The sequence below is a fragment of the Coenobita brevimanus genome, chromosome 66, assembly GCF_032717465.1.
Source record: "Coenobita brevimanus isolate Jiangsu-jjx chromosome 66, ASM3271746v2, whole genome shotgun sequence".
Taxonomy (NCBI): Eukaryota; Metazoa; Arthropoda; class Malacostraca; order Decapoda; family Coenobitidae; genus Coenobita; species Coenobita brevimanus.
The window spans coordinates 21,335,211-21,354,351 of NC_137019.1; the positions used below are offsets into that span (position 1 = coordinate 21,335,211).

Here is a 19,141-nt window from a genome sequence, read left to right on the forward strand (position 1 = left end):
GGCCATCAAATCTCTAGGTACGCCCCTGATTCTTCTGAATTCTCTACACTCTGGTGTCAGCTTTCCTGTCATTCTCTGACTAAATTTTATCTGTGCTGTTTACTCATCTCCTAATTATACTGACTATCAAAAATTCTTTGACCATCTTACTCCTATGATGGAACACAGTCTATTCATTTCCCCTTTTTCTGAAATCTCCATTCTAGGGGATTTCAATGTTCACCACCACCTTTGGCTCTCCTTTCCTTTCACTGATCCACCTGGTGAACAAGCCTACACCTTTTCTATCCTTAATGACCTAGAGCAGCTTGTACAGCATCCTACCCGTATCCCTGCCCGCCTTGGAGAGAGCTCCAACATACTTGACCTTTTCCTTAGCACTAATCCTTCTGCTTACACTGTTGAGCTCCAACATACTTGACCTTTTCCTTAGCACTAATCCTTCTGCTTACACTGTTAATCTTTTCTCTCCGTTGGGCTCCACCGATCACAACCTTATCACCTTAACCTGTTCTATCGCTCTGGTATGGCCTGCGGACCCTCCAAAGAAACGTCATCTGTGGCACTTTGGAGCTGCGGATTGGGAGGCCCTCAGGCAGTACTTCTTTGATTTTCCCTGGAATGATTATTGCTTCCAAGGCCGGATGCCATCTGGGTGTGCCTTGCACATTACAGAGGTTATTCTCTCAGGCATGGAAACATACATTCCTTTCTCATATCCTTTGACTAATGCATGATGCCTTGGTTTAATCAAGCTTGTTCTAACACTGTCCACAACAAGAAGAGGGCCTATAAAATGTACCGGAGCGAACACATCTTTTATATGTTTCTAACCGGAATCGTGCTAAATCTGTTCTTCACTCTACTAAAAATAATTGCATCCGTACTAAATGCTCTCAACTCTCTAACTCGAATTCTTCCCACTCCTTCTGGCACCTTGCCAAAAACCTTTCTAACAACTTTACCTCATCATCCTTCCCTCCTCTATTCTACACTGATGGCTCTGTAGCTATTTCTTCTACTGATAAAGCAGATTTCTTCGCTCAGACTTTCTCCTCCAATTCCACCTTAGACGATTCCGGTGCTCTTCCTCCATCACTTCCCCCCTCTGACTTCCTCATGGCTGACATTAAAATTTCTTCAGCTGATGTATTTTCTGCCATCACTGGCCTCAATACTAATAAGGTATATGGGCCTGATGGAGTCCCTCCTGTTGTTCTCAAGAACTGTGCTTCTGTGCTTACACCCTGCCTAGGTAAACTCTTTCGCCTTTGTCTATCAACTTGTACCTTTCCTTCCTGCTGCAAGTTTGCTCTCATTCAGCCAGTCCCAAAGAAGGGTGACCATTCTCAACCCTCTAAGTATCATCCAATTGCTTTAACATCCTGTATCTCAAAAAGTTTTCGAGTCTATTCTTAATAGAAAAATTTTAAAGCATCTTTCCTGTCACAACCTTCTTTCTGATCGTCAATATGGGTTCCATCAGGGATGCTCCACAGGCGATCTTCTCACCTACCTTTCAGACTCTTGGGCATCCTCCTTTCGGGACTTTGGCGAAAGCTTTGCCATTGCACTTGACATCTCAAAGGCTTTCAATCGAGTCTGGCATAAATCTTTAATTTCCAAACTGCCCTCTTATGGTCTCTATCCTTCTATCTGCGCCTTCATCTCTATCTTCTGGTCGTTCTATAGCCGCTGTTGTAGACGGCCATCATTCTTCTCCTAGATCTATTAACAGTGGTGTTCCTCAGGGCTCTGTCGTATCACCAGCTCTCTTCCTTTTATTCATCAATGACCTTCTACGCTGTACATCTAACCCTATCCACTCATACGCTGATGGCTCCACTCTTCACCTTTCCATTCGATTCCCGCAACATGCATCTCAGCAGTTACTTCAACAAACAAGGGATGAGGCTATGGCACACCTAATGTCTGACTTGGCTTGTATCTCTGACTGGGGTAAAAATAATCTTGTTGTTTTTAATGCATCAAAGACTCAGTTTTTGCACCTATCAACCCGTAAAAATCTTCCACAGGTATACCTACTAATGTTTAATGATATTAAGCTTAATCCTGCATCATCCATGAACGTGCTTGGGGTTTCATTTACTCGGGACTTATCTTGGAAAAATCATATTACATCTCTTGTAAAATCTGCTTCCAAGAGATTGGGTGTGTTAAGCCGACTCCGTTCCTTCTTTACCCCCACAACTGTTGACTCTATACACGGGTTTTATCCGCCCCTGTGTGGAATACAACTCTTATGTATGGAGTGGCTCCCCACATACAGCTCTTCTCTATTGGTTGGAGTCTAAGGCTTTTCGTCTCATTAACTCTCCTCTTCTTACTGACTCCCTTCAACCTCTGTCTCTTCGCCGCACTGTTGCATCTTTATCTCTTTTCTATCGCTACTTCAATGGTCACTGCTCCTCTGAACTGTCTGCAAGCATTCCTCCACCTCTACGACGGGTGCGTAGCACCCGTCTAGTAGCAAACTTTCTGTCCATCGCTCTAATGCATGAGTTAACTGTTACTCCCAGTCCTTCATTTATGCAACAGGTCAACTCTGGAACTGTCTCCCTCTGTCTGTATTTCCTGCTACCTATGATCTCCAGTCTTTCAAACGCAGTGTGTCCAGGCATCTCGAAATGATTGGATCTTGAATTTGGCTCTCTCGTGTATTTTGTTTTTCTCCTGGAAGGAACAGTTTCTGCGGGCTTGTTGCCTTTGGTTCCTTCTTACTCACATAAAAAATGAAAAATAAAAAGTCCAGGATAAATGGCTGACTCTGATCTGAGTACGGCAATACTGGAGTGTTTGCCAACACATCTTTGAGTTCATCAATGGCCTTCTGAGTCACTGCAATCCATGTAAACTTCTGCCTCTTCCCCAACAACATGTGTAGAGATGCAAAATCCTTGACTAAACGCCAGTAGTAGATACACAAACCCAGGAAACTCCGTAGCTCCTTCACACAAGTTGGAACAGGCCAGATTTCTACAGGTGCCACCTTCTCTGGATCAGTACAGATGCCATCCTTGCCTATAGTGTGTCCTAGGTACTTCACTTCCTTCTGAAAAAGTAGCACTTCTTGGGGTTCAGCTTGAGATGCGCCTCTCGGACCCAGTTGAACAACTCTGACAGCCTCTATAATTCCTTGTCGAAAGTCTGTCCAAACACAATTACATCATCCAGACAGATGAGAGCTGTCTACCAGTGCAGGCCTTCCAGTAAATGAACCATGAAACGCTCAAATGTAGCTGGGGCATTGAATAGGCCAAATGGCATCACTTTAAACTGCCATAAACCCCACACATATGAAAAGGTTGTTTTCTCCCTGTCCTTCTCTACAAGCTTGACCTGATGATATCCTGCATTCATATCTTGAGTGGAGAACCACTTGGCACCAGACAGTGCATCCAGGGTGTCACCAATCCTTGGCAAGGGGTATGCAACATTCACTGTAACTTCATTCAGGGCTTGATAATCCGCACAGCACCTTACTGAACCAACCTTCTTATTTACCAGAACCAGTGCTGATGCCCCTCATGGACTGCTGGACTTTTCTTTCACTCCTTGACTTTGGAGATTCTCCATCACCTTTTCCATTTCTTGCCACTGGGCTGGCGCCATCCTCCGCGTGATCCCCGGTGTCTATACAATGCTCCACCAGATCAGTGCACCTCAGGTCTACGTCTCTGGTGGAAAAGACATCACCAAACTTCATCATCAGCTGCCTCAACTTCAGCATTTGTGAGTCATCCAGGCATTGGCAACTCCCTGAAAATAAGTCTTGTAAGTGGTCTGGCAGATACCCATCTTCTTTGACTACATTCCTTTTACAGACCTTCCTCTGATGCTACTCGGTCCCACATTCACTCCCGAATTGATCTTCTGTGGGTCACGGGAGAAATTGGCCACCACAACCAGCACTTCACTTGCACCTGTTTCCACCAAAATCCTCCTCACCATCACTCCAGCCTTCATCCTCCATCCTCCATCAGGCTCCACTACCCCTAGACAGGTGTCAAAAAGAGTCACTCACCTTGCACTAGAGCAATAGTTCTGATCTTGGGGGTATCACTGTAGTGAGGAGTGCCCTCACCTCACCACCAGAACTGATGCGTCTCACTGCCGTGACAGGAACTGACTTTCCTCGGACCGTCAGCTTCATGGAGCAGAAGTCCAGCTCACATCCCATGGACATCAAATAGTCTAGACCAAGAAGACAAGGATCCTCCATCCTGGCTACACAGACTGGAAGCATGGCCTCTTGCCCTGCCACTTTAGTCCGGACATCCAAATGGTCCCCTCAGTTCTGTGTGGTGCCCAGTAACGCCACACAATTGTTCTGATGACTCAGGCAGATACCGATGATGTAACAAATAAGGCCTCACAAAAGTCTGCTCTGAGGCTGAATCAATCACCAGGGAGTGCTTCTTGTTGTCTATTCTTCCATCTACTTGCACACTGTCAATTGCAGATCACTTGAATTTTCTCGGTCATGTGACTACTTGGGAAAAGCCTGCTGGTGGTTGCCCCTTAACGCCAGCCTCCAATAGTTTTCTGCTTCTTTCTGGTCCTCTGCAGCCTTCTTCTTATCCGCCTTTTTCTTTTGGGGACACTCAGAACTGAGATGTCCCACCTCATCTCATGTCCAACACACTTTGGTTACAACTGTAGATTTCCTTGCACTGCTCTGTTCTTGCTCCTTCCATTTGGAGCAATGGTCCTTCTTGTGTCCCAGCTTCCCACAGAACCAGCAACCTCCCCTGCTTTTCTCCTGTTCCCATTCCACTTATGGCAGTAATATTTCCTATGTCCTGGCTTTTCACAGTACAGTACCAGCAACTTCCTTTAAATTTTTTCACTTCACATACCTGACCCTTTCTTGCCTTGAATCCTCCACTACAACCTGCCTAAAAAGTGGACGTACTGGACCTGATGTAGGACTCAAACTCTAGTGCCCTGGCTAGTGCTACTTGCATGCTTCTGTGTTGTACCTGCTTCACTTGCACTTTCAACTCAGCAATGTCAAGAACACTGATGAACTGGTCCCTCAGAAGAATAGCCAACAGGTTAGGTGCTGCTCCAGGGTACGCCTTGTATGCCATACTCTCCAGATCATTTGCCTCGATCCTGTACGTGCATCCGGAATCTTGCTCTGTAAACCACAGTCTGGTACATGGTCCTGTATCTGTGCTCTGGTACTTCTATTAAGGACTGATAGCTTTTCCTCTCCTCTACTGACATCTGGTCCTGCATTTCCACTGTGGCACTCTTGAGACTAGTAGCAAGCTGCACTGCCCTCTGCCTATCAACCCAACCATACTAATCAGCAACTGGTAAGCTTTCCAAGATACGTTTTCATTAATTCGTCATCCAATCCTACACTGCCCCATAAGGAACGTAGAAGCCCGGGGCTAGGCAAACTGGTCCTGACATTTAAGATGAGTGACCAGCCTCACTTGTCCCTGAGTGGCATTATGTGAGCAATAAACCCCAACCACCCCTTGGATATAAACCCTCACTCAATCCGATTGGAGTGCTGTAATTACCTACTAAACCACCAGGCACCAAAATTTGGTTATATAGTTACCACCCAGCGTAGTAAATGGTTCCCTGGTGTACAGGAAACCATTAGGTTTGTCAATCAGTGCAGAGTAACCCACAGGTAGAAGGAAAAGGAAAGAATGAGGGAAAGAAAGACAGATGAGGGAGTGTAAAGTCACCCGTAACAAGAAGGACGAGGAAAGAATGAAGGAAAGAAAGACAGAAGAGGATGGAAGGAAAGCAGGATGGGGGAGAGGAAAGGGCAGACACTACATCAAGTGAGTGGATGGTGAATGCCCCTACCTACCACAAAATACATCCATCCATCCAATATCCAATCCTACACTGTCCCATGAGGAGCTTGGGAGCCCGAGGCTAGGCAAGTTGGTCCTGATATTTAAGATGAGAGTAACCAGCCTCACTCATCCCTAAGTGGCATTATGTGAGCAATAAACCCCAAACCACCCCTTGGATATAAACCTTCACCGGCTCAATCTGACTGGAGCACCATAATTACCCACTAAACCACCAGGCGCCAAAATTTGGTTATACGGTTACCACCCAGCATAGTACAGTGAGTCCTTGATATACAAAAGGAATAGGAACCAAAAAAAAACTTTCGTAATTCGAAATTTCGTATATCGGAACGATTTTTCCCCAATGAAATATACATATAAATGGGGGGATGTGTCCCAGGACCCCCTTGGACCCCCACCTAAACTTCACCCCCCCCCCTATTAAGAAGTAAGCAATACCTGTACAGTATACAATTGTAGAGAAGGAGGTGGCCATATTCTTGTACATCTCCTTTTTCTTCGTCGCAGTCCCAATGGTGGAAACAGCAAGGCCTAAATCACACCCAATCTCCGAGACTCCCTGCCCCTTCTCATGGGGTCTTATAATTTCCAATTTCCTTTTCAGAATTAGAGTACAGTGCTGCTGCTTCTTTGCAGCGGGCTCCCCCAATGATGGAGATAATGCAAGGCGCTTGGGAGGCATGGCGAAACAATACGAAAAGGTGAAGGGCTACGAAAATATCCTCACATACAGCGAGACTGTGAGGAGAGGAGGGACGTGGACTCAACTGAGAAGAGCGCGAAAATTTGTTTACCAGAGAGGGGTTAGTTTGTTTTCTCTCGGCAAGTGAGTGCAGCGCTGTGCACCGCGCCCATTTTGAATTTTTCATACAGTATTCCATTAACCCCTTCATAGTTGCTGGCCTTGAACAACACTTTACTGTTTCAGTGTGAATGACGTTAAGTTAGGGCATTATAAAAAACTGCGAACAATTAAGGGAAGGGAACGAAGGTCACTGGTGTGTGTACATAACCCTACTCTACCATCCCATCAGTCAAGAGTTCTCTTCACTCCACGCCTATGTTTACATGCTTATGTTACGTGCGCCCTAATTTTAAGTTTCTTTCAGCAAGAGAACATAATTTACCACCCTCAAAATAGTCAGAAAAATATAGAGGACAAACTAGAGGGCATACCACGTTGAGTACACCGCTTCCCGTCCGATCAGCGAAGTTAAGCAACATTGGGTCTGGTTAGTACTTGGATGGGTGACCGCCTGGGAACACCAGATGCTGTTGGCATCCCTACGTGTCAAGTGGGGTTGGTGGAGGATTAGTGCCCCTCCCCGTAAAACAATTAACTCTAAGCCCTTGACCACCCCGTTTGGGATACATGGCGTCTGGCAATGAATGAATGAATGAATGAACAAACTAGAGGAATATGAACTGAATTGGTATGGTCTTTAGGCTGCATGCTTACATGAAAGATTATGGGTTTTACAATTTTAAGAGACAATATGGAACAAAAATGTTTGCTAATCAGAGAAAAATTACTTTCGTCCCACATGTTCTTGTAGGTTAGTATTCAGTTCCACATTCTTTGTTCGGTATCACTCTTCCTAATATATTTCGGACCGACTGAGCAGTTATTTCTGCTCCTTAGAGTTAGTGTACATTTACTGGTCATTCTTTTGTTTGTTATGTGTATGAGTGAGAGAGGACTGATACAAACAATAATGTATTCCATTATCGCTTTCATAGCTGCTGGCCCTGAACAATGCCTTATTATACTGGTGTCAGTGATGTTGAGTTAGGGTGAGCTAAAAAAAAAAAAAAAAAAACTGCGGGCAATTGTGGGAAGGGAATGAGGGTCACTGGTGTGTTTACACGACCCTACTCTACCACCTCAAGCAGTCTGGCGTTCACAGTTCACTTTGTCCCAGATGTATTCGGCCGATGTATACATGCTGACGTAACGGGCATCCTAATTTTATTAATTCTTACACGAATCATAGCAAATCACGGATGGGTTTAGGGGAAAAAATAATAAAAAAAAATAATAACAATAAAGCCAGGTGTGCCAGACGAGTCTTGTCACATATGTAAGAAAAAGAAATTGATTTTAGAAATTTGAAAAAATGGTCCCAAGGCTGACCACGGGAGCATGCAAATATCTGAACCCACAGCCACTGAGGGGGCTAAACATACGTTTTACTTTAAGCAGTAAAAGCGCCTTACCAAATCAGTTCTTCCTGATAGTCTGTTATATTTTTCAGATTATTTCTGGGCTGGTAAATACAGTAAACATTTCTTATTAAATCTGTTTCCCCGTCATTTTTAGCTGTTCTGGTGTGACAGCTCTTGTTTGTTTCGTTAAGATAATGGCGGCAAGGACTGTTCTTCCCCTAAGTGTTTAACTAAACCTGGCCTAACCGAGCTTATCTGTACCTGATAATTTTAACCTAACCTAACCTTCAGTTGGGAAATTGGGAAACAATATCCACCTTTGATCGCGTTGAGTTTCTTCCACTGCGCTGGAAACGATCACAGGGGAACGTGACGATAATGACGGGGAAGAAATTTTTCAGCAAGAAAAAGTAATTTGCCAAACTGAGAGTTGTCAGAAAATTACAGAAACAAGCTGGAGGATTATGCACTGAACTGGTAAGGTCTTTCTGATGCTTCAAGTGTACAATGAAAGACACAAGTATCTTCCCAAAGTCTGACAAATATAGCATGGAAAAATCAAACCATTTGAAACATGCACTAGTAGAAACAGGGTTTTCACTGTATTTTGCCTGGTGTAAATTTTCTTCAGACTGAACTGGGAAGATAGTTGTGTCTTTCATTGTACATTTACCGGTAAATAAATCAATCTAACTACCGTATTTCCAATTTCCTCTCAAGAGTGAGAGTACGATGCTGTTTCTTCTTTGCACCTGGTTCCCCCGATGCTGGAGATGATGCAGGGCGCTGGGGAGGTATGGTGAAAATACGAAAAGATAAAGAACAGCGAAAAACAGCGTAACTTACAGCAAAGCTGAGAGGAGAGGAAAGGACGGATGTGACTCGACTGGGAAGCGAGCGAAAATGTGTTTACCAAAGAGGGGTTAGTTCGTTTTCTCGCCGCAAGTGAGCGCACCGCTGTGCAGCGCACCCATTTTGAATTTTTCGTATTTCCTCTCCTATCGTTTATCGTACCATCGAGACAGATACTTTTGTACTGTGGAATTTGTCCTACTTTTATCGCTTTCGTACCATCGGAAATTCGTACTTCGAGTTTTCATATTTCAAGGACTCACTGTAAATGGTTTCCTGGTGTACAGGAAACCATTAGGCCTGTCACTCAGTGTAGTAACCCACAGGCATTAGGATGAGGAAAGAATGAAGGAAAGAAAGAAAGAGGAGGGAGTGTAAAGTCACCTGGAAGCAGAAGGACAAGGAAAGAATGAATGAAAGAAAAACAGAAGAGGATGAAAGGAAAGAAGGTTGGAGAGTGCAGCACTATATCGAGTGGTGAGCGCTCTCACCTACCACAAACCACAAAATACTCTACCATCAAATTCCTGAGGTTTCTTTTTGAATGGACCCCCATTATAGCCATGCACTTCACTGGTTTGATGTCTAAAAACTGGGGCATCATAATTAAGCCCAGGACTCAAAACTCCTACATTCTGATTATTCAACCCTGTAATGCTACCTTTAGATGCTTGGGATCCATCAAGATTCACCATACACTATCCATTCTTTTCATAATATGCTCCCTGTACACTAGCCTGAGGCTCAGCCCTGCAATACCTGTAATGCTACCTTTAGATGCTTGGGATCCATCAAGATTCACCATACACTATCCATTCTTTTCGTAATTTGCTTCCTGTACACTAGCCTGAGGCTCAGCCTTGCAATATTTCTCTACAGTCTCAATTTTCTCACTAATTATCTTCACATGGTTGACTACATGTTTCAACTGGGTATCTACATGCTGTCTGCACTCCATCCCAATACCCTCACTAACTGTCTTCAACTGATCCTCTTCATGCTGTCTGCACTCTGTCACATAACTGCATACCTCATACTTCTGCTGCCATAGCTCAGTGTACTGTATACTTCCTCCTTCAATTGTTCCTGTTCTTCCTTCATTTTCCCCATGAAAGTGTGTAGCTGTCTTTGCATCCTCAGTGGTAATTCCCTCTGTTGCTCCTGTAATGCCTCTTGAAGCTGTTCATATTATTCTTTCTGTTCTTCACTCTGTGTCTGTAATTGTTCTCTGATTCTGTTCTGTCCTTCGTCTTGTGCTTGTAATTGTTCTTTAGATTGTTTGTGTCCTTCATTTTGAGCCTGCAATTATTCTTTGACCTCTTTCTGTTCTTCATTTTGAACCTATAATTGTCCTGTCCTTCATTCTGTGCTTGTAGTTGTGCTTGTAACAGCTTCATAACTGCATCCAGTGATGCCTCCTCCTGCCTAGCTTGGCGTCTTGTTTGTACACCTTCCTCCTCTATGTCGAAGGTTAGACTCACTGCAGCATTTTTCTAAAGATCCCACATTCCTGACACAACTGTTACATCAGCATCCCACACGGACACAGGCTCCAACAGCAGTAGTTCAGTATTGGAAGGATGTTGCCCAGTGAGTTGTTCTTCCTAGAGGCAGCCTTTCAGTGTACAACAACACAGAGCAGCACAGGTATTGTAAATAAACACTGGCCTCTTAAGTTCATGTCTTTATAATCCAAATACAGTAATTACAATTAATGCATGCCAACTACATGTCACTGTTTTCACAAGTACCAGAGCTATACAATCTTCACTAACTGCAATTACACTTACTGCTTGCCAACTTCACTGTTTTACAAGTACCAGAGCTATACAATTTTCACTGCACTGACACTGAACTACACTCAAAATGAACTAAAAACTCACTGAACCTGCTCTAGCCTCTTCCCCATCCTTATATAAGCTTCCTATATTCTAGAGAAATCTACTACTTCCCCACAATTCTCGTGCATTCTCAAGGGAGCAATGGTTACAACAATTACCAACTCGGAGACATCCAAAATATCCCTGAGTTTTCTTACACTACTTAACACTCTAAATTATTTAGCATGAAAATTGAGATAAAATTAAATAATTTAAGAAACAATCACACAAATAAAATATTATAAAGAAAAAGAGAAAAAAAATTTATGTACAACTTACATAACAAAAATAGCACGCTAAATGGCAACTCTAACACGTAACGGAAAAGAATTCGAGAATCGTCGGGAATGCTCCAGCACTACCTATCTAGAAAATCTCGCTTCTCAACAGTATTTATCATAATTATGGCACTAGAGAGGAATACCTGCATGCAGTGGTGCCAATATACCTGGACAGGTGAGCTTCCCAGATACACAAACACCCATCAATTCTCTCCCTCACCCCTGTAAAGGATGATGATGGGCTACAGTGCTATAAGGCCTCGCTTCTGGAGACACAAATCTTTAATGTTTCCTTTTAGAAGGTCTGCACATACTCCAGTTAGCTAGTACCTATTACTCTGATATGCAACACTGCAACCACGCCTGGCCCACAATTACACACATTCTCAGCATGTAAAACCCAGATTAAATTGCAAGCAGATATTGGTCAGCTAAGTACAACCAGCTCAATGAATAATTGCACTGTGGTTGTACTAATCTGCCAGAATACATCTCACAAACATATCGTTGTAGCAACATTCAAAATAAACGTAAGAACTCTCCCACACCCACACACACATGGACAAGACGGCATACAGAGCAGACATCAGCTGAGCCATCTCCTCGAGATTCCTGACTATTATTGCAGACTGGTGATTGAGTGCTGCCCAGTAAAACCTGAGCCAGTGAAATAACAACAGATGTTCAAAGGCAAAAACTGAAGTGACATCAAGGCAGCAATATGGAGCCTGGGAGAAGTAAACACACCAAGGCAGTGGGAAAACTTATTGAGGAAAAAAAAAAAAAAAAAATGCATACAGAAATTTCTGATGCTCTAGAAGGATTAGGTGGCTTTACAGGAGACAAGAACATTGAAAATGCATTTATGAAAACTGAATTATATACTACGTAGTCAGCTGACAAAAGTTAGGGCTGAGAGGGAAATGGAAAAAGGTGAGAAAGGTGATACCAGGGTACTGATAGAAATAATAGAAAATAACAAAGTTGCAAAAGAAGGAATAGAAAAATTTAGGAGAGAAAATGATGAGTTGAAGAATAAATTGTCAGACACTTTACTATACCCTGTTACACGGGATATTGGCTTTAACCCACTGACCCCCCCAATCCCTACAGATTTTTTAAAAAACATTTTTTTTAGCTAAAACCTCCGCTTTTTATGAGAAACAACGGAAAATGCCCTCAAAAGTGCTCACCTGAGTTTAGAAGTGGTCTGAACAGCTGACCCTTTAACTCGCCCCATCCTGACGTTTCCTCCCCCCCCCCCTCAAACATCCGCTTTTGGTGAGAAACATCGAAAATTCATAGAGAAATCGCTCACCTGAGGTTTAAAATACTCGATTTAGGTACAAGTCCTTCCTTACCTGACTGGGTTTTCTAACAGGCTGGCACCAAAGAAAACGAGTTCTATGGGAGGGTAACTATTTTATCCACTCATAAACAGTATCTATTTATTTACTTGGTACGAATTTATATGTAGTACAAGAGTATATTGGTTTTCAAACAGTAATATAGGCATTATAAGCATTGTTTCACTCACTAACTCATCACCATTCATGACCTTTTTTTCCCACATTACCTGATCATCATTTCTGACTCTTTCTTCCTCTAATGCTGTGTAAACATTGTCCTCCACATTGTCATCGATTGGGGAATCACTCTGGCCCTGAATGTCTTTATTGGCCAGGTCACTGGTAACAGGTGAGTTGCTGAGACAGTGGCGTGCAGGGGGGGGGGGAGAGGTTATGCAGTGTAAGGCATTGTTCCTGCTTGGCATCTTGTAGAGGAATAGAGGAAGGTGTCCCGTGTATACGTGCCAAAAATCACTCGCGAAATCACTTGTGAAAATTGAAAATTGTGCAAATTAGGGACCTTGCAATGTTGCCGCGTTAATTCACATCGCCGGGACGGCGTGGGTTAAACACCCGGTACCATGATCTCTCAAGCTGCGCTGCAGGTGTTGCATTTTCTATTGTAGTGGTAACTATGGCAAACCACTCAGAATAGGTAGATATTTGTTCATTTGGTACGAATTTATATGCAGTACAGTACAAGAATATATATTGGTTTTCACACAATAATATAGGCGATAAAAGCACTGTTTCACTCACTGAACACATCAACATACTGCATATTCCTTGGCGACGTCACCTCCTCATCACTTCAGCTTGTTTCTTCCTCTGGTGCAACATAATCTTTGTTCCCTGCATTGTCATCGACTGGGGAATCACTTGCCTTGAATTTCGTACCGTGGCTTGACATGTCTTTACTGGTCAGGTCACTGACAACACGTGAGTCACCGGGACAATGGCGTGCAAGGGGGGGGTCACGCGGGGTAAGGCAGTGTCCCCATCTGGCAAAGGATAGAGGAAAGTGTCCTGCATATACATACCAAAAATCAGGCGCAAAATTTGAAAATTGTGTAAATGACGGACCTTGCAACTGCAAAACCTATGGATACATTATCGGGATTCACCATAACAAAACACTGCAACGTATCCTTATGTTACAGGGATGCCTCAGGTTAATGTACACTATGAGGGCCCCCGGACAAACCATCACACATAATGGTTACCACCTGTTAAATGGAAAAAATCACACAGACCTACTGGACAATTCTGGGCCCATCAGAAAATATTTTGCATTTAACACACACTATCCGCTTCATAGGCAGCATTATGCAGGCCTGCTGGATTGTTTCCCATGTGTGGCGTGACTCGTAATACAGTTACCAAGGTTGGCAGTGGTTTTCTCACCAGCATGGGCTATGTTGGGGAGAAGCAGGCATGAAGTGGTTGAATGGCAGGCCATTTCAGGGTTATTCCTGGCAGGCTTGGGTGGAACAGAGACTGTGGACACTGTACCACACATGGTCAGCATCAGTCTTGCTGTATCTTTCTCTGTATTAACATCTCTGCCTCAACTTCTCGCATCTCGTGTGTAAAAAGTGTTAACTCATAGTGATTAAGAAAATAACTTTTTGTAAGGAATACCCTTCCCCCTCCTTCACTGAGAAAGCAAAGAGGAATACCCTTCCCCCCTCCTTCACTGACAAAGCAAAGATGAAGATATTAAGCCTGGCATAGAAGATGGAAGTGATCAAGGTGTCTGACAAGGCACAAGCAATGGCAACTTCAGTCACTAGTTAGGGATTAAGAGGTCGACCCTGCATGGCATCCTTAAGGCCATGGACAAGACAAAGGAGGTTTTGAAAAAAATGGACAATATGAGGAAGGCAAAAGATGTGTTCAGGAGCAGGAAGCCGCCTACCATGACACTAGATGAAGTGATGTACAAGTATTACACACAAGAGCAAGTTGAATGTGTTATTGTACATGGCCTGGATATCCAACAAGCAGCAGAAAGGCTTGCCACTCACCTTGGAGTTGAAAATTTCAAGTGCAGTGATAGTTGGCTGTGGAAGTTTGGGAGGTGCCATGGGACTGTTAACAAGGACATAACTGGGGAGATGCTTAGCATTGATGTCAGTGCTGTGGGGTTGTTCATCTGGCATCTTTGTTAGCTGATAGGGGATGAGGGCCAGCAAGAGACTGAAATCTACAACGCAGACCAGACTGGGCTCTTCTGGCATGCTCTTTCTCAAAATATCCAGGCTTGCAAAAATTTTCGCAGCACTCCTGGGCATAAAACTAAGAAGGAGCATCACTCCATTCTGGCCTGTGCCAATGTTGATGGCTCTTATTATCTACATTCAGTCATGGTGAAAAAAACTACATCTTTTCTATCCTTAATGACCAAGAGTAGCTTGTACAGCATCCTACCTGTATCCCTGACTGCCTTGGAGAAAGATCCATACTCACTTATATTTTCTTTCCATCACTTGCACACAACAATACATACACCCTCCTTTGCCATCTCATTCTCACCTACTCCCACACATGTACCTAATCCACACTCTCACCTGTCCATTTGGTCCCGTCAATCTACATATATCCACTTCTGCATCCTCAAGCACCTGGACAATCTCTCTTTCACCTCATCATTTGCACCCCTCACGTTCCATGCTGCCATCCTCACCGTGTTCCTTTGCTTGATCCTTGGTTGTCACCTGTAGGTCCGTCCGCACCTCAGGCATTACGTTTTATTTTTTTTTTGTTAGTTGTTTTATGGGAGGGGGACACTAACCCTTCACCAACTCACTTGCAAACATGTAGGCAACATGTATGGGTTGGTTATATGGCTACCACCCATTGTATTTAAAGATTTCCTGTGTTACAGGAAACCATTTGACTTGTCACTCAATGCAGAGTCACTCTGGCGTAGTCCTACAATGAGAAGATGGATGATTAGTATCCCCATCCACCATCTAAAAGGAAAACAGATAATTAAAATGAATTTAACTTACCTGAGCATCAGACATAACATGTATTGCTGCATAAAGCTTGTCCTCCCATGGTGCCTCCTGCCAAGCCCAGCAGTCATGATCAGCAGAGCCCAATGTGTCACAGATATAACGGGCCAAGGTGCTGTCCTGGTCAAGTTCATGGCGTACCATGTATCCTTGCAGAAATCCTTCCATCAAGGGATATATTTCCTCTCCACACAAGAGGCAGTCTAACAATGCCCCTACCACAAGTTCTTTGTTCTCCTGCAATGCAAAAAAAAATGGGGTGCAAGAAGTAAAAAGTAAACACTAATGAAGACAGGGAGCTGGGGTTGTTAAAATAATGAAAGCTGGGGAATGGCTGGGAGAAGGAGGGAGGTGAGAAGACAGGAAGAAATCAGTAGGATAGAAGTTGTGGAAGCAATGAAGAAAGTTAAATCAGGGAAAGCCCCAGGAATTGAAGGAGTGTGTGGTGAAATGCTGAAGCATGGGGGAGAGATAGTAGTAGAATGGATGTGGAAGATGTGCAGATTGGCCTGGGAGGAAGGTAGAGTCCCGGAGGATTGGAAGTCAGGTATAATTATTCCCTTGTACAAAGGAAAAGGGGAAAAAGAAGTGTGTGGTAACCATAGGGGCATTTGTCTTCTTAGTATAATAGGAAAAGTGTATGGCAGGATACTTATTGACAGAGTTAGAGAAAGAGCAGAGAAATTAGTTGGGGAAGAACAGGGAGGCTTTAGGAAGGGAAGAGGTTGTGTAGATCAGATATTCATTCTTAGATCTTTAGTGGAAAAGTTTCTAGAGAAGGGAAAGAAGTTGTATGCGGCATTCATGGATTTGGAGAAAGCATATGACAGGGTGGATAGACAAGGATTGTGGAAAGTGTTAAGAATATATGGAGTAGATGGAAAGTTGTTGAATGCTGTGAAGAGTATGTACGATGGTGCGAAGGCTGCAGTGCGTGTGGATGGTGAACTAAGTGAATTTTTCTCTTTGAAGGTTGGGTTGAAACAGAGATGTGTCATGTCTCCATGGTTGTTCAATCTGTACATGGATGGGGTAATAAAAGAGGTACAAGGTAGGGTAGTGGATGTTGGAGTGGCCATGGTGAAAGAGGATAGTGTTTGGAAACTCCCTGTACTGTTGTTTGCAGATGATACTGTGTTGTTGAGTGAAGACGAAGGGGAGCTGCAAGGCTTGGTTGATGAGTTTGAGATAGTGTGTAAGAAACGGAATCTAAAGGTGAATGTAGGGAAGAGTAAAGTGATGGTCTTTGAGAGAGTCAGTGAATGTACAGCGAGGTTGGATGGTGAGGAATTGGAAAATGTGAGTACATTTAAGTACTTGGGTAGTGTGATGAGTAAGGATGGAGGTTTGGAGGGTGAAGTGCTTGAAAGGGTACAGCAGGGAAGAAAGGTTGCTGGTTCCTTGAAAGCAGTGATAAGAAATAGGGAAGTGAGCATGGAAGTGAAAAAGTTACTACATGACAGTATTGTGATACCAACTCTAACGTACGGAAGTGAAGCTTGGACGTTGTTGGAAGGACACAAGTCAAGAGTGAGAGCAGTGGAAATGAGTTATTTAAGAGGAGCCTGTGGAGTCACATGGAGAGACAGGCTGACGAATGAGGATATAAAGGAGCGTTGTGGTGTTGATGTGGATGTGATAGGAAGCGTTATGAGGAACACACTGAGGTGGTTTGGCCATGTGGAGAGGATGAAGGGTGAAAGACTGACGAAGAGAGTGTATGTGAGTGAGGTGGAGGGGGAAAGAGGGAGGGGGAGGCCGAGGATGAGATGGTGGGATGGGGTGGAGAGGTATATGAGAGAGGGGGGTGTGAGCTGGGAGCAGGGGAGTGAAATGGCGGGGGACAGGGCGACTTGGAGGCAATTTGTTTGAGGCCACCCCAAACGGGATTGAGGCGTCTGGCAATAGATAGATAGATAGAATATTATTTCTTTCTGTTGCTGTAATACAGCCAAGACACAAAGTGGATGGTGAAATAGGCAAAATATGTGTTGGCAGGGAAGTTTTTCAAGTATGTTATGGTGCAGTCCTTTATAGTCCACTGCAGTGCTCAACCTCTCTATTACAGAGAGTAACAGTCAGGAAGCCTTCCCACGAAGGCTTTGGTTAAACTGGAAAAGGGTGTGTAGGGGAGAGGTGGGGTGCATGTGGGATAGTAGGTATCAAATATTTGTTAGTATGTGATGAGAATCTGTAGCTTCTGCCCTCAGAATTTGACCTACTAAGTCAATTTAAATCCAGGTCCCCTTTTCAGCTCCAAGTATGAAAAAATTAGAACAAAAAAGACTTGTATAAAGGTCCCATGCTTGACACATCCTGGAACTTTTGCCTACAAGAAGAGTATGGTACTGTATACTGTATTTCCGTTAACACCACCAGTATCCCCTTTTCTGCTTTACATATTCCTCATGACTAATAACATATTAAAAACAGGTTTGTTTAAAGCCAGCTTCAGCACTAGAATAGAGTAATACACACCAATTACTATGAAGAAAAGTTATAAAGTCATCACTACATAATGAGTGACCTATCTTTGTATGCTATACTGTACATAACTGTCATTTTCCATTTCATCATCATCATCCTGACCTTTATTTCTGCCTGCTGAGTAAGGTAAGATCCACTACGTAGGAGGGAGCAACCACAGTTTCCCCAGAGAAAGCACCTATGTGATCAATCACACACCATTCCAGTCTTCTGACCTAGCATCACATCAAAAACATGACCATCAGATAGAGTCATTTCACCAGTAAATAAAGAAGTGCCAAACCCACTACATGCTTCTCCATTCATACACCATCTAACAATTTTGATCCCCTGTCAATTCCTTACATCCATCTCCCTGCTTTCCCACATACTTATCACCATCCCTGTAGACATACATATCTATTTCACCACACTGTTGAAATCCATTCTCTCCATGTGACCATGCCATCTAAGCACACACACTTCTATCCTACCATCCTCAGACTTTCTTACTCCACATCATTAATCACTTTAATGCCTTTTTTAACCAACTCACCCAATGAACTCCTGAGTTTCAGATGATTTTGGTGACATCAGGGTCCCACCACTGCAAACCTGGGTTAGCACCTGTGACCCAGCAAATGTGAGTACAGGCTGGTTCTAGTATGCCTCAGGGTAGTCTATAATGCCAGTTGCAGGGACATCAGTGCAAGTGCAACTTGCCAATACAGTACACTTGGTATTATTCACCTTCCGATGGTACGGCTTGCCCAGGTCACTGCACTGAGGTTTACAACCATTTCTCATAGGCAGATATGGAAACCTAGTACTAGCCATGAATCCTAGGTTTTTTTTTTTTTTTTTTTTTTTTTTTTTAATGCTAGGAAGAAGGAACCAAAGGCCATCAGCCCGCAATAACTGTTCCTTCCAAGAGAAAAACAAAACACAAGAGAGAGCCAAATTCAAGATCTGATCATTTTGAGATGCCTGGACACACTGCATTTGAAAGATTGGAGATCACTGCTAGCAGGAAATACATACAGAGGGAAACAGTTCCAGAGCTGAACTGTTGCATAAATGAAGGACTGGGAGTAACGGTTAACTCTTGCATTAGAAAGCTGGACAGAAAAGGGATGAGAGTTTGCTGCTAGACAGGTGCTACGCACCCGTCGTAGAGGTGGAGGAATGCAACCAGACAGTTCAGAGGAGCAGTGACCATTGAAGCTGTGACAGAAAAGAGATAAAGATGCAACAGTG

General features: G+C 43.5%; 1 protein-coding gene and 1 pseudogene across 1 annotated transcript in view; one reads left to right on the top strand and one right to left on the bottom strand.

Annotated features, from left to right (window-relative positions):
* Positions 1-19,141, bottom strand: part of rod (kinetochore component rough deal) — a 471,351-nt gene that overhangs the window by 411,292 nt on the left and 40,918 nt on the right. Inside the window, exon 10 of the mRNA XM_080276726.1 lies at positions 15,413-15,655. Within this exon, the coding sequence (XP_080132852.1) occupies positions 15,413-15,655 (243 nt within the window). The remainder of the gene's footprint in view (positions 1-15,412; positions 15,656-19,141) is intronic.
* LOC145405418 (5S ribosomal RNA) lies at positions 7,033-7,151 on the top strand (annotated as a pseudogene).